This window comes from Sphaerodactylus townsendi, linkage group LG11 (genome assembly GCF_021028975.2).
Source record: "Sphaerodactylus townsendi isolate TG3544 linkage group LG11, MPM_Stown_v2.3, whole genome shotgun sequence".
In the NCBI taxonomy this organism is placed as follows: Eukaryota; Metazoa; Chordata; class Lepidosauria; order Squamata; family Sphaerodactylidae; genus Sphaerodactylus; species Sphaerodactylus townsendi.
The window spans coordinates 8,384,668-8,397,759 of record NC_059435.1 but is presented as its reverse complement, the minus strand read 5'-3'; the positions used below and the strand labels follow the sequence as shown (position 1 = coordinate 8,397,759).

The 13,092-nt window shown below is 47.3% G+C and overlaps 2 protein-coding genes across 2 annotated transcripts in view; one reads left to right on the top strand and one right to left on the bottom strand.

The window, feature by feature from the left end:
- INVS (inversin) overlaps positions 1-444 on the bottom strand; it is a 119,813-nt gene extending 119,369 nt beyond the window's left edge. Inside the window, exon 1 of the mRNA XM_048510425.1 lies at positions 325-444. The gene's annotated coding sequence lies outside the window, so the exon portion shown is untranslated. The remainder of the gene's footprint in view (positions 1-324) is intronic.
- Positions 445-574: 130 nt separating this feature from the next.
- Positions 575-13,092, top strand: part of ERP44 (endoplasmic reticulum protein 44) — a 42,003-nt gene continuing 29,485 nt past the window's right edge. The window contains exon 1 of the mRNA XM_048510424.1: positions 575-783. Coding sequence (XP_048366381.1) covers positions 733-783 — 51 coding nt within the window. The 5' untranslated portion in view covers positions 575-732. The remainder of the gene's footprint in view (positions 784-13,092) is intronic.

Sequence of the window (13,092 nt, the reverse complement as noted above, 5' to 3'; positions counted from 1 at the left end):
TGCATCCCTGCCTTATACCCTTCCAAACTCCTTCCCCAAATTTCCAGAAATTTCCCAATCCCGAATCAGCCTGAGGAAAGCTATGCCAGCCAACCTCTCACAGCAGAAGAGGGGATTCGAACCCAGGTCTCGCCAGATCCTGGCCTAACCACCGCCCGGAAAGATGCAACCAAGGCAGACGACCCCCGCCGGAATAACGGGAAAGTGCGACGCCCTGACTTCGGACGGTGGCAGCCGCCATAGGGCGGCCGGAGTCCTGAGGGGACCTAGAGGGAATCGTTCCCAGACCACCACCCACCTCCGCTCCGCTCCCGCCTATTTTACCTCAGCCGCCTCCGAACGCGTCTCGCCCCACTTTGGTCAACCCCCGGTGCATGACGGGAACTCCGAAAGTTTCCCCCATCCCAGAAACTTGCCCGCTCTTTCGCGGCAGGCGCAGGCAGGGGTGTCGTTCCACCTGTGGCCGGAGGTGTCGCTCGTCTAACCGTGGACAGGGCAAACCCGTTCTGCTAAAAAAAAAAACTACACTTCCCGGCGTGCCTCCCTGACAGCCCCGCCCCCGAGAACCCGGAAGTGTGCGCTTCAGCCTCTGCCAGAGGGCGGGCGGTAGGGGTGCAAGCGAGGCCGGGCTCCTCCCTTCCCCGTCGGTGCGACTCGCCCGCCGCGGTGCAGCTTCCTCAGAGGCCGGCGGAGTGAGGAGACCGGGAGCCCCCCTCCCCTTCAGCCTCCGCCATGAGAGCCGTCGCCATCTTCCCCGAGCCCGGCCGCCTTCTCCTCCTGTTGGTGAGTCGGGGGGCGGGGAGGGTGGGGAGGACGGGCCCGCGGAATGGGGGCTGTGGGGAGAAATGGGGTGGTCGGGGGGGGGGCAACGGTTGGTTGGGGGTCCTCCGGTCGGGGGGGGCGGGGCGAGGCAGGTGGCCCGGCTGTGTCGGCCGCCCCAGTGGCTGTTGTGGCTTAGCCTGATAGGCTGCCCCGGAATCGGTAGCCGGAGGCTGGGCATCCTCGAGAAGCCCCCCCCCCCCGCCTTAAGAGACTCCTCTGTGGCCTCCGCTTTGCCCTCCTTCGAGTCCCCCCTCTCCATCCTGGCGGGAAACGTGTGGAAGAGAGACACGTGTCTGTGCGGGGCTTTTGGGGGATGTTTGTCTTGAGGGTGTGGGCCTTTGGTGCCGCCCTTTGTCCCAGGGCTGGCCCTCGGGAGCTTTCTGACACATGTTCTTTGCCTCACGCCGTTTCCACCCTGCCGGGCTGGAGATGGGGATTAAGCCACAAGTGGAGCCCTTTCCCAGTCCTGCCATCCCAAGTTCTTTCAATCTCCCGGCTTTCATGTGTGTGAATTCGATACCTGGCTCTGAGAAGCTTCCATTTACGTCTGAACAACACAAAAATGTGACAGAAAGCATCTTAGCATGTGGAACACCCAAATAAAACCCACTGTTTTCAGTATCAGCACAGTTTTCGGTCTCTTTCACTAATTTTGTGTTCTGAGATGCGCGACTGAAGTGGTTTCTATCCTGGGACTGGTCCGGCTGTTGCGTTACATCTAAAAGGCACAATGTGTACGTGTGCTTGTTTGAAACTGCCAGAAAGGACAGGCTTGGTCACATCGGGAAAATGGAGTCTTAAGAGTGGTGCAGGGAACCTGCTGAGTTCCATTTCTCAAAGAAGGTGCACCTGCAATATCCACGTCAGCCTTGTTTGACCTTTGTGACTTAAGGAAGACTTGTGCCTTTGCCTGTATCTCTTCTGTGGACTTTGCAGCTGTGTTGTTAAGAAATTTGGGCCATGGGAAAACACAGAGTTGCACAGGTTGTTTCCATGAAAAACTTCATCCTTGGCAAAAGACTATGTGGAGGTGGAATATTCAAGAGTAGAGTAGATCTTAAAATAAGTTTCAAGCTTTGATTACAAAAAGGGAGAATGTATTGTTGAAGGTTTTCACAGCCGGAATCACTAAGATGTTGTGGGTTTTCTAGGTTGTATGGCTGTGTTCCAGTAGCGTTTTCTGCTGACATTTCGCCTGCATCTGTGGCTGGCATCTTCAGAGGATCCTCTGAAGATGCCAGCCACAGATGCAGGAGAAATGTCAAGAGAAAATGCTACTGGAACCCAGCCTTACAACTCGGAAAACCCACAACACTCTAAAAAGGGAGTTGTAAAACAGTGGTCCTCGGAGGTCCGTTGGGAAAAATAGATCCATCTTGAAAACTTGGGTGCATTTTTCTGTAAAAGGAGGTTCTTTGGACTTTGTGCTTTCCAAGTGGAAATAGAACCTTTCATGAGCTTCTAAGCAGGTGTATTGAGAATTCAGGTTCCATTGATTTCACTGTTTCATGCTTTCAGGAAATGGTTTTGAGGATCATAATGTCACGATTACAAAAAACTGAAGTTTGTTAGAATGGAAAATCCTATATAAATTGAGTGGTACTATTTTAGTTTTTCTCACTAAGCAAAATCAACATACTAATTTTATACTTTTTTTTTAATAAACAGAGTGTCGAGGTGAGTAGGTTCCTGGACGCCATGCTTAAAGCTCTCTCTGCTGTGGCAGTCATGGAACTTCTCTTGCTGTTGGCTAAAGATCCATTAAAGCAGTATGTCATTCAAAAAACTTGTCATGATAATCATGCTTGCAACAAACTGGGGAAGAATGCAAATCTACCTAACCTGAAAGTGTGAGATTTGCACCCCCATGAGCATAAAGTATACTTGCTGAATTATCACTAACATATCGTTACAAGCAACCCAAACTGCCAAAGAGATTAAATAGTGTCAGAATAAATTGCCAGCTTTTCATGGTAGGCCAAAGTTGAACGGAATTCCTCAAAGCTCATTATTTAACCATTTGACATTTAGTATTTACACCAGACTACAAAACAAAATCTTTTGAGGTGAAGGCCAAGCTAAAGTGGGACCGAACTATGTTGCAGTATTTCATTATACTGTCGAAGGCTTTCACGGCCAGAAACACTGGGGTGCTGTGTGGTTTCTGGGCTGTCTGGCCGTGTTACAGTAGCATTTTCTCCTGACGTTTCAGCTGCATCTGTGGCTGGCATCTTCAGAGGATCCTCTGAATCAGACAGCCCGGAAACCACACAACAGCCCAGTATTCCAATACTTGATATGGTTTTGGAGCTCACTTATCTGCCAAGTTCGTTATTCTCTTTGGACTAAAAGATGACAAGCTCAACTCAGTAAAAGTTTGCTGCCAGGATGCCCGGCGGTAGTTCCTGCTTGCCACATTAGCTGCCAACCAACCTCCTGTTTTACAGGCCTGATTTATTGCCTCCAGATTTTTTAAAAAAGTTGAGCTTCTGTGTCAGCAGAAGGCTAGAAGAAGAGGAGATCTGCATAGTTCCCTTTGCTGCAACACTGTCCAATGTGACTTTTTGTCCCCATATAGACCCCTTTCATTCTTGGCACAGTATTTTGGAAGGTCAAAGGGGCCCCTCTCCACCCTCATGTGCTGGTGGTAGGATCCATCCTGCTAAGAATTAACAGTACTTCCATATTGAGGAGTTGAGTTTTGTTGAGAGTAATATTGAGGCCATTTACACACAGGGCTTCTCCAGACAGAAAGCCTACCTTCTTGTTGGGGAAGATTTTAAATTCAGCAACATGGTCGCTACATTATCTGGGTGTGATTTTCACTTATGCATCAGTCCCAACGCCACTGCACTTGTGATGGGTGAAATCTAATATCTTCCCAATTCAGGCAAACTGCAACCTTTTCATCCAATTCACCAGGAACCTAAGACTACACAAGTGCGCCATGCCTGCCTCGGGTTTGTCTTACTCCTTCCTTCCCACTTTCTCCTTCCCACGATGCTTTTCCCCTATGCCTGCACAGGAGGGGGCATTACTCAGCTGCCCTTGCGCACATGAGCTGGCCACCAATATCAGAGTGTAGCCCCAGAGCCGTACAGATGTCTTAATAGAAATTTTTAAAAACACCCCTGTGATCAATGCCAAGGGACTAGGCAGAAACCTGGGCCTCAAAAACCAAATCCTCTGCAGAGAGTAATTGCCACCTTGCAGCACATACCGGGAACAGGGTGAGAAAAAATGGGGAAAGTGGAGTGGGCAATTGGTCTCCTGATGCTCCAGGAAGAAAAGCTTCCAAAAGAAATACTACAAACCTGCAGGAAATGGTTAGTGCGTAAATAGCCTGAGTCTCCTCTGCTTTCGGTAGGGTTTGTCACTCTTCCAGAACATGAAGTTCCATGGCATGGCTGAAGACTGATCGAAAGGTTGCAGAATGTACTTTAGGAAGGCAGCATGGCCAATTCCCATCAGCCAATTGGCCCTGCTGGCAGGGGCTGATGGGAATCGTGGCCCATGAACATCTGGGGTGCCAGAGTTGGACACCCTTGAATTACTGTACATACTCGCGTGTAAGTCAAGTTTTTCAACCCTTTTTTAGGCTGAAAAATGTCCCCCTTGACTTATACACGAGTCAGTGGCAGGGCTACCAGGGGCGGGGAGGGGTGTGTGCACTGGGCGCACCACTTTGGGTCACATGGGGGGACAGAAAATTCCTCAGGACCCGTCCCCCTTCCCCCCACGCACACCCCCCCCCTGTGGCCCCCCCTTACTTTAGCAAACAGAGCAGGCTGGAGAAGAGACCTGCCTGTTCCCTTCCAGACTGCAAACAACCTGGTGGGAACTACATTTCCCAGGAGACCCTGGTGGGAAATGTAGTTCCCACCAGGTCGTTAACAGCCTGGAAGGGAACAGGCAGGCCTCTTCTCCAGCCTGCTCCGTTTGCTAAAGTAAGTAAGTGGCTGCCTTCTCCCTGGGGCAGAGGGGAATGGTGGAGGCGCCCTGCTCTGTGCCGCTGGCTGCTGCATTTCCCACCCTTGACTTATATACGAGTCAATAAGTTTTCCTAGTTTTTTGTGGTAAAATTAGGTGCCTTGACTTATACTTGGGTCGGCTTATACACGGGTATATATGGGCAAGTTGTTGCATGGAGAAAAGGCTTGGGGGGGGCAGTGTTGAACTTACGCAGCTACAGAATAAGAAACTGGAAGTTGGTCATAACCTCTTATCAGGGAGTTAAATGATGCACTTACCGCAGAGGAAGTTTACACTTGTATATCAATCTGAAATCCACTTAAACAAACTTTTCATTTAATTTTAGTTGGTGTATTTTAACATGCTTTCTCTTGATAGAGGGGCCAGTTTTGGATAGAAAAGAGGGATAAAACTGCAATAAATAGAATTCATATTGGTGGTTGTGGGTTTTCTGGGCTGTGGTCTGGTAGTTTTTCTCCTAACATTTTGTTGGCATCTATGGCTGGCATCTTCATCTTGATAAGAAGTGCCATGGAGAGAAACACATCTCACTGTAACATGCCTCTGAAGATGCAGGTGGAACATGAGGAGCAAAAACTACCAGACCACGGCCACACATGTCATAAAACCCACCACAGCCAGTTGGTTCCAGCCGTGAAAGCCTTTGACAAATTCACATTCATATGTTTACTGTATGTATATGTGCTAGTATTAAATAGTAAGTTCTGTTTGCGTGCAAGAAGAAAATCTACATCTTAGGCACTGTCGTTCAGGGGTGGAATGCTTTTATAAGGTGAAATGCTTATATCACAAATGAAAGTGTTTATCTGTGATCATTTTAAGTATGGAGTGAGGCAGAGATAACTATTCTAATTGGTATTTTCACTTGACATTTAAAGGAAATAGAACTGTAGGATCAAGAATAGTATGTGTATACTTTTATGCTTACCATAAGGCAGCGGTGGCGAACCTATGGCATGGGTGCCAGAGGTGGCACTCAGAGTCCTTTCTGTGGGCACGCATGCCCAGAGTTTGTCATGGGGGGGTGGAAAATCACCCCCCACACACACACACATCTAGACTGGCCTAGGCACGATCCTTTACCTGGGAGTAAGCTCGGTTGCTGGTAATGGGGCTTGCTTCTGAGTAAACCCTCCTAGGGTCGTGATTCACCCATTCGAAGCGTTGGATGGTTGCTTCACCAAGCTTAGTAACGCGCACCCTGGAGCCAACCGTTTTTTCTAAACTGAAATCTCAATATTCACGTTAAATTGCCGTGTTGGCACTTTGTGATGAATAAGTGGGTTCTGGATTGCAATTTGGGCACTCAGTCTCGAAAAGGTTCGCCATCGCTGCCATAAGGTAATCAAGGGGTATGGGATATATATGGGTAATACGACCTGATCGTGACATGAAGTAGATCCGGGGTTCAGAACCAAACGGCCAGTGTCTGGTTCCAGGAGGAAATGAATTAGACACAGTGACAAAGATAGGTGTCAGTGGCACTGGGCGATTGGCCCTTTGGAGGGTAGGATACATATAGGGTAAAGAACCACCTTTGTGGGGGTGTCAGGACAACCTCTGGGAGGTTGTCTGGATGGATTGTTTGAAAAACAGTAGAGTGCATTGTGAGGTGGTCAGGAGAAGTTAGTTACAGAAGGGAGTATCTGGGTTAAGATAATCAGGGTAGGTCAGTGGTGGTGAACCTTTTTGAGACCGAGTGCCCAAATTGCAACCCAAACCTCACTTATTTATCACAAAGTGCCAACCAGCAATTTAACTTAAATGCTGAGGTTTTAGTTTAAAAAAAACCCGGTTGGCTCCCTCTTCCTCCGTCCCACCCACTCGAGCAGGGGCCAGCCTGCTCTAGCCTCCAGCTAGTCCCGCGCGCACCGCTCTGTGCCTCTCTAGCATCTCTGCCTCCTCTGCACCCCCCCCCCCCCCATGCAGCAACCACCCGGAGCACAGGCACCAGGCCTGCCAGCTGATCCTCCCTGCTCACTGCAGTACGCGCACGTTGTGCTCAGTGGCCCAGGCCAGCCTAGATGTGTGGGTGGGTGGGTGGGTGATTTTCTGCCCCCCACATGATGAACTCTGTGTGCACGTGCCCACAGAGAGGGCTTTGAGTGCCACCTCTGGCACCTGTGCCATATGTTCGCCATCACTGGGGTAGGTGGTCAATGTTGTCAGGGGTCCTTTTCTGCCGGGAAATGAGTATCCATTCAGCAGGGCTACTGTATCGTGTTGAGGACACATTCTTCTTTGAGTGTGGAGCTGAAAATGTGCTGCTATGGCAAGCAACCTGAGAGCATGAGAACAGAAAGGGAAAAAAATCCTGGAAGTTCCTTATGGGTAGACCTGGCTGTTGCCAGAGAATGGGCTCCCCATCTCTGCAATGCCAGCATCCCCCTTTAGGCTGGCATGCGGACAGGGATACCCCCCCCCCAACTGTGCCAGGGCAGTAGGGTAACGGGAGGGGGAGGTAGAAAATGTCCAGGAATGGGAAAACTTCCAGTGTGCTGCATACAATTTTCTGTTCCGAAAGATTTTGTCTTAAAATTAAGAAAGCAAATAGATTTGATTTCAAATAAATTGTTGGGCAAGCCCGATGGGGTATTTGGGGGGGGGGGGGTAGTGATTATCCTGAAGAACTGTTTGTATTGTCTTACTGATTTGTAAATGGAGGGAGGAGCTACAAATGCTTGCATTAATCCAAATAAAAGTCAAGTTCATGTCAAGTGGAGCTGTCAGAGAAAAATAAAAACAAAATCCAGCATTCTGTTTGCATGTAGCAACAAATGGACCACCGAAACAGTGGTGGCCGAGCCACTTTGAGACGTGCTAGAGGGAGAGTTCCCAAATTGCAACCCAAACCCCACTTATTTACCGCACTTGAGTGCCAACAGACAGCCTGAGATGCTGAGGGTTTTGGTTTTGAAAAAAGGCGGTTGGCTCCTCGCTTCCTTCAGCCCATAAAAACAGGGCCTCCTCTAGCCTCCAGCAAATTCTGCGTGCAAAAGCTCCTGCATGCCTCTCTAGCATCTCTGCCTCCTCTGCGCCCCAGCAGGCAGCAGCCACAGGAATACAGGCACCAGGCTGTGCCGAGTCCTCCCTGCTCACCCCGGTGCGCGCACGTCGTGCTCAGTGGCCCAGGCCAGCCTAGATGTGTGTGTGTGGGGGGTGATTTTCCGCCCCCCACATGATGAACTCTGTATGCGCGTGCCCACAGAGAAAGCTCCGAGTGCCTTGCCTCTGGCAGCTTGGTGCGCAGCAGCTGTGCTGGGTCACGGATATAGAGCTATTAACAAAGCCAGCCATGCAGGAGGTGATAGAACAAACTGAGAACCGCCATTGACCTTTGCTTTCAGTGCCTTTGGGGGCCTCCTTAAATGTAAACAACGTCAAGGAAGTTTGTGCTATTTTGTCTTTAACGTTTTTACAAGTATTATTGCAGTAAAAGTAATTTCCATATTGAGCTTTGAATTTGCCTGAATATAACACTTTTTTCCTAATCAGATATTTCAATTCAAGTATGTGTTACTTTGAGGACATAAAATCCACTTGGGATTTAAATTCTATTTACTAAATATGTCAAACTAAAATGCTAAATTAGATCATACTCTAGGACATTAGAATTTTTTTCTGGAGGATTTCCTCATTTAAAAAATTTCAGAAAAATTACAATCCTACTTTCCTCCATACATAGATTTTGCAGCTTTTTGGGTACCAGGATTTAAAGACATCTGTCTGCTGCTATTGAGTTGTCATACTAGGAAGTTCACCTGTGGTTGATTTGTGATCACTACTGCAGTCAGTAGATTTGGAGGAAGAGGAGAGCCAGTATTTAACTCTCATCCTGGGTTTGTGGTGCTCATTGTTAAAGATACTGTTAATGTGGCTCTTTACAGTTTAGATCTCTTGGAAAGACCATGGGTTTCTTATGGCCAATTAGAGGACTACATTAGACTTGTTAATAGCCATGAGCACAGATAAAATTGTTGATAAATTTTGGCTTTATTTGACTGTTATTGAAAAAAAAATTGGTTAAAAAAAAGCCAGACATGACATTTTCCAGCTCCATCCCACCCCCCCACCTACCCCCATCTTGGAAAGGATCGTCAGCAGACAGATCCTCCATCCCTGCTAGGTTTGCTCAGCGTGCATGGAGGATCTTGCTGTCATTTCCCCACCCATGCTTTCCAAGCACTTTGGGGCTTAAAAAACATGGCAGTGGGCAGATTCTCACGTGGCATGGAGGTCTTTCCATCCTCTCCGTTCTGCTGGCTCCAAAGTCCAGGTGGACTTGAGAAATGGTCGTGGGAGAGGGAGATTTAAAAAGATGTAAATGTTATTTGGCTTTCTCTTCCTGAGCTGATGGGAATCGTAGATCCAATGGTAGATTTCCACTGGTGTATGAAGGCAGTGTTTGTTTCTCTGATTCCTTCCTTCTGCTGATCTCTGCCTTGCCCCCCAGTTTTCTTCCTTTCCCCCCCTGCCAATGGCCCCCTGACTTATACGATCACATGGATTGCTCGAAGAAAAGCCGGCCCCCAGACTTTCTTAGTGGTCTCCCACCCAAGCCCTAACCAGGGCCGACCCTGCTTAGCAGATAAGCTCTGACAAGATTGGGCTAGCCTAGGCTATCCGGGTTAGGGTGGTTTCTTCTTGGGGGTGCCCTCTCCCCCAGTAGCAGCATTTGGAGCTTTACCGGTATGCAGGAGATAATTTATGTCAGTGGAAACCACTGCTGAATTCAACCCGCTCGGTTACAACAAACCACAGAATGCCCAGTACCTTAGTGGTACATATTTTCATACTTCATATATTCCGAATAGATGCATTCTGTTCTACTTATAATCTGCATTTTGCCCCGACCTAGATGGCTGAGGATACCCCAGACTCTTCAGACCTCAGAAGCTAAGCAGGGTCTGTTCTACTGGCTACCCCAGACTTCTTAGACCAGTGGTTCTCAACCTGGGACCCCTTTGGGGGTCAAATGACCCTTTCACAGGGGTCGCCTAAGACTCTCTGCATCAGTGTTCTCCATCTGTAAAATGGATAAATGTTAGGGTTGGGGGTCACCACAACATGAGGAGCTGTGTTAAAGGGTCGTGGCATGAGGAAGGTTGAGAACCACTGTCTTAGACCTCAGAAGCTAAGCAGGGTCTGTTCTACTGGCTACCCCAGTCTTCTTAGACCAGTGGTTCTCAACCTGGGACCCCTTTAGGGGTCGAACGGCCCTTTCACAGGGGTCTCCTAAGACTCTCTGCATCAGTGTTCTCCATCTGTAAAATGAATACATGTTAGGGTTGGGGGTCACCACAACATGAGGAGCTGTATTAAAGGGTCGCGGCATGAGGGAGGTTGAGAACCACTGTCTTAGACCTCAGAAGCCAAGCAGGGTCTGTTCTGCTTGGTTCTTGGATGGGAAACCACCAAGGGAATCCAGGTCTGCTACCCGTTAAGAGCATACGAACGGTGGTAGAGCCCCCTTCTCCCTCATCAGTCACCTTGAAACCCTGAACAGCATTGCGGGTGTTTCAAACTTCGTGGCCCGCTCAGATGTCAAACATGGATTCACAGTTCTCCATCATCCCCTGCCAGCATGATGCTGGCAGGGGATGATGGGAACTGTAGTCCATAACATCTGGAGGGCCGCAAGTTTGACACCTGTGCCCTACAGGATCGCCATAAATCAGCTGCAACTTTCCACCGCCCACCACCTGTGTTGTTCTTGGTCGAAGAATTCCACAATTATTCTGGGAACAATGGGTTAAAATGTTCTCCTGTTTCCAACTGCTTAACTAATATCTGAAAAGTGTTTTTTCTGCATAATGGTTTTCAGTTAATACATGTGGGACTTGGTGCTAAATGAGTGAAAGAAAAGTGGTTTGTTTTACAAAGGTAATTATGACAGTATGTGGTGTGCCGGGCCAGCGGTGAGGGGCTCTTTCTGACTAATGATCCATTAATTAGCGAAGGCAGCTCAGCAAGTATGTGAGCACCTCGGGGATTACCTTTGATTGACATTTAAAGCTGACTTAGTTTTAAAACACTGTAATTGCTGTCTGATGGAATTCTTTCCTAAATTAAATATTCAAGTTAGCAGTGTTTTTATTTTTAAACAATGGCCAGGGCTGTACATGTTACTGTTGCTGGCTGGCATTCAGGATTTTAAGGCGGGATTGGCTCACTTGATTCCGAGAGCTTAAAAACAGTCATCTCGTGGTATATAGATCAAATTTATCCCTAACCTGATCTAGCTTGACTTGCTGGCTTACGAATTATATATGGCAGTGATGGCGAACCTTTTTGAGACCGAGTGCCCAAACTGCAGCCCAAAACCCACTTATTTATCGCCAAGTGCCAACACGGCAATTTAACCTGAATACTGAGGTTTTAGTTTAGAAAAAACGGTTGGCTCCAAGGCGCACGTCACTCGGGAGTAAGCTTGGTGAAGCAACCGTGCAATGCTTCGAATGGGTGAATCACGACCCTACGAGGGTTTACTCAGAAGCAAGCCCCATTGCCAGCAACCAAACTTACTCCCAGGTAAAGGATCGTGCCCAGGCTAGCCTAGATGTGTGTGTGTGTGGGGGGGTGATTTTCCACCACCACCCCCCCCCCACACACACGATGAACTCTGTGCACATGTGCCCACAGAAAGTGCTCTGAGTGCCATCTCTGGCATCCATGCCATAGGTTCGCCACCACTGATATATGGAGAGAGTGTGTGTATTAACGGTGGCATTCTACAACTCTTCTCTAAGCAGAAATCTGAAATGATGATGCTGCGATTTTAATTTTGACAACCTTTCTACATCTGGTATTCTTTCTATACTAGAGTAGCAAAATATTGCACCTGTAACATCTGGGATAGAAATGTGGGGGGGGAAACCTTGGAAAATTCTGGAGAAGAGCTTTTTTTAAAGGACTTTCACTTGTGAAACTTTGGGAAGCATTCCATAGAGACATTTTTGTTGGGAGTGAGTGAAATGCTTTTCAGGATAGTTCTACTCTCTCAAAATGTCCCAATAACATTTTAATGTAAAATAAGATACAGGATTAAATTATTGTTAATTCCTGTGAGTGCAGAAGATATAACACACATTCAAAGATAAGTTTATTGTTTAACTGTGTTCCCATCGGTCATTACAAAGGGTCGCTACTTATCCATACCTCTCCAGGATCGGGTTTGTCCACACTGTAAAAATCAAGTGGAGACTCTTGCTCACATTATTCTTGACTGTCCGAGATATGTGGGCATCAGGAATTTCTCTCCCAGGCTGGCCCTAGACAAATCTGAGCGTGACTCTGACTGTTCTGTTGTGGAGCTTCTGTTAAACCACACAGATGTCATGCTCTTGGAAAAAGTAGCAAAATTTCTTTTACAAGTGACCGAACTTTCTAAGTAATGTATACTGCTATATAGTCTTCCTGTCTGCGCTTTGAATGTACTCTTGATTTGTATTTCAAAAATGTCTGGCAATGCTCTAGAACCTATTTTTAAATGCCAAATAAAGGTTGTTGTTGTTGTTGTTTAACTGTGAGTAGTTTTGGTGACAATATGCTATAATGTGTTTGATAACACATTATTAAAGAGTTCAGGGCTTACAAAGATCGGCTTATTATCCAGGTACTGTGGTAGCTGTATTGTTGGCTTTCTGGGATACTTCTTACTACAAAATTTGTTTTCTAATTTCAACTTGTACTTTTTCCTGCCGAGATAGCATAGTGTGCAGCGTTTTGCAATTCTCACAAATGCTGGGTTTATCTGCAGTTTTGGCTGACAAAACCAAAGTGCTCATACTTTTGAATATTATAAATATTCCAAATAATACAATTGTGTATTACACAATTACACAATTACACAAGTTTCTCCCCACATTTTCATTTTTCCTTGGGGGGGGGGTTTAAAACAAAACTGTCTTGACCATGGCTTCAACGTTTCTAGAAATTTTACATTTCCACTGAAACTCCCTCTTCATAATATTGCTGTAAACGTAAATACAAGGCACTTGTATTTTGTTCCTTTTTCATCGGCCCTGCTCCAGCGCTGAGCCACGCTTGCAGCTGGCAAGAAGACTCCAACCACGTTTTTTGCCTTTAAAATGATTGCGAAGGCATCCCGTTCCTCTTCCGTTCTGGAATAAGACAATCTCTGTTGTTTGTTGTCCTAACAATAAAGGGTTTAAAGAAATCCATCAGCCAAAAAGGAAGCACAAAAAGGCCAATGTTAATGGAAGAACGTGTGCTTTCTTCGGCAGTGGGAAGCTGTGTCTTCCGACAGTGACGCAA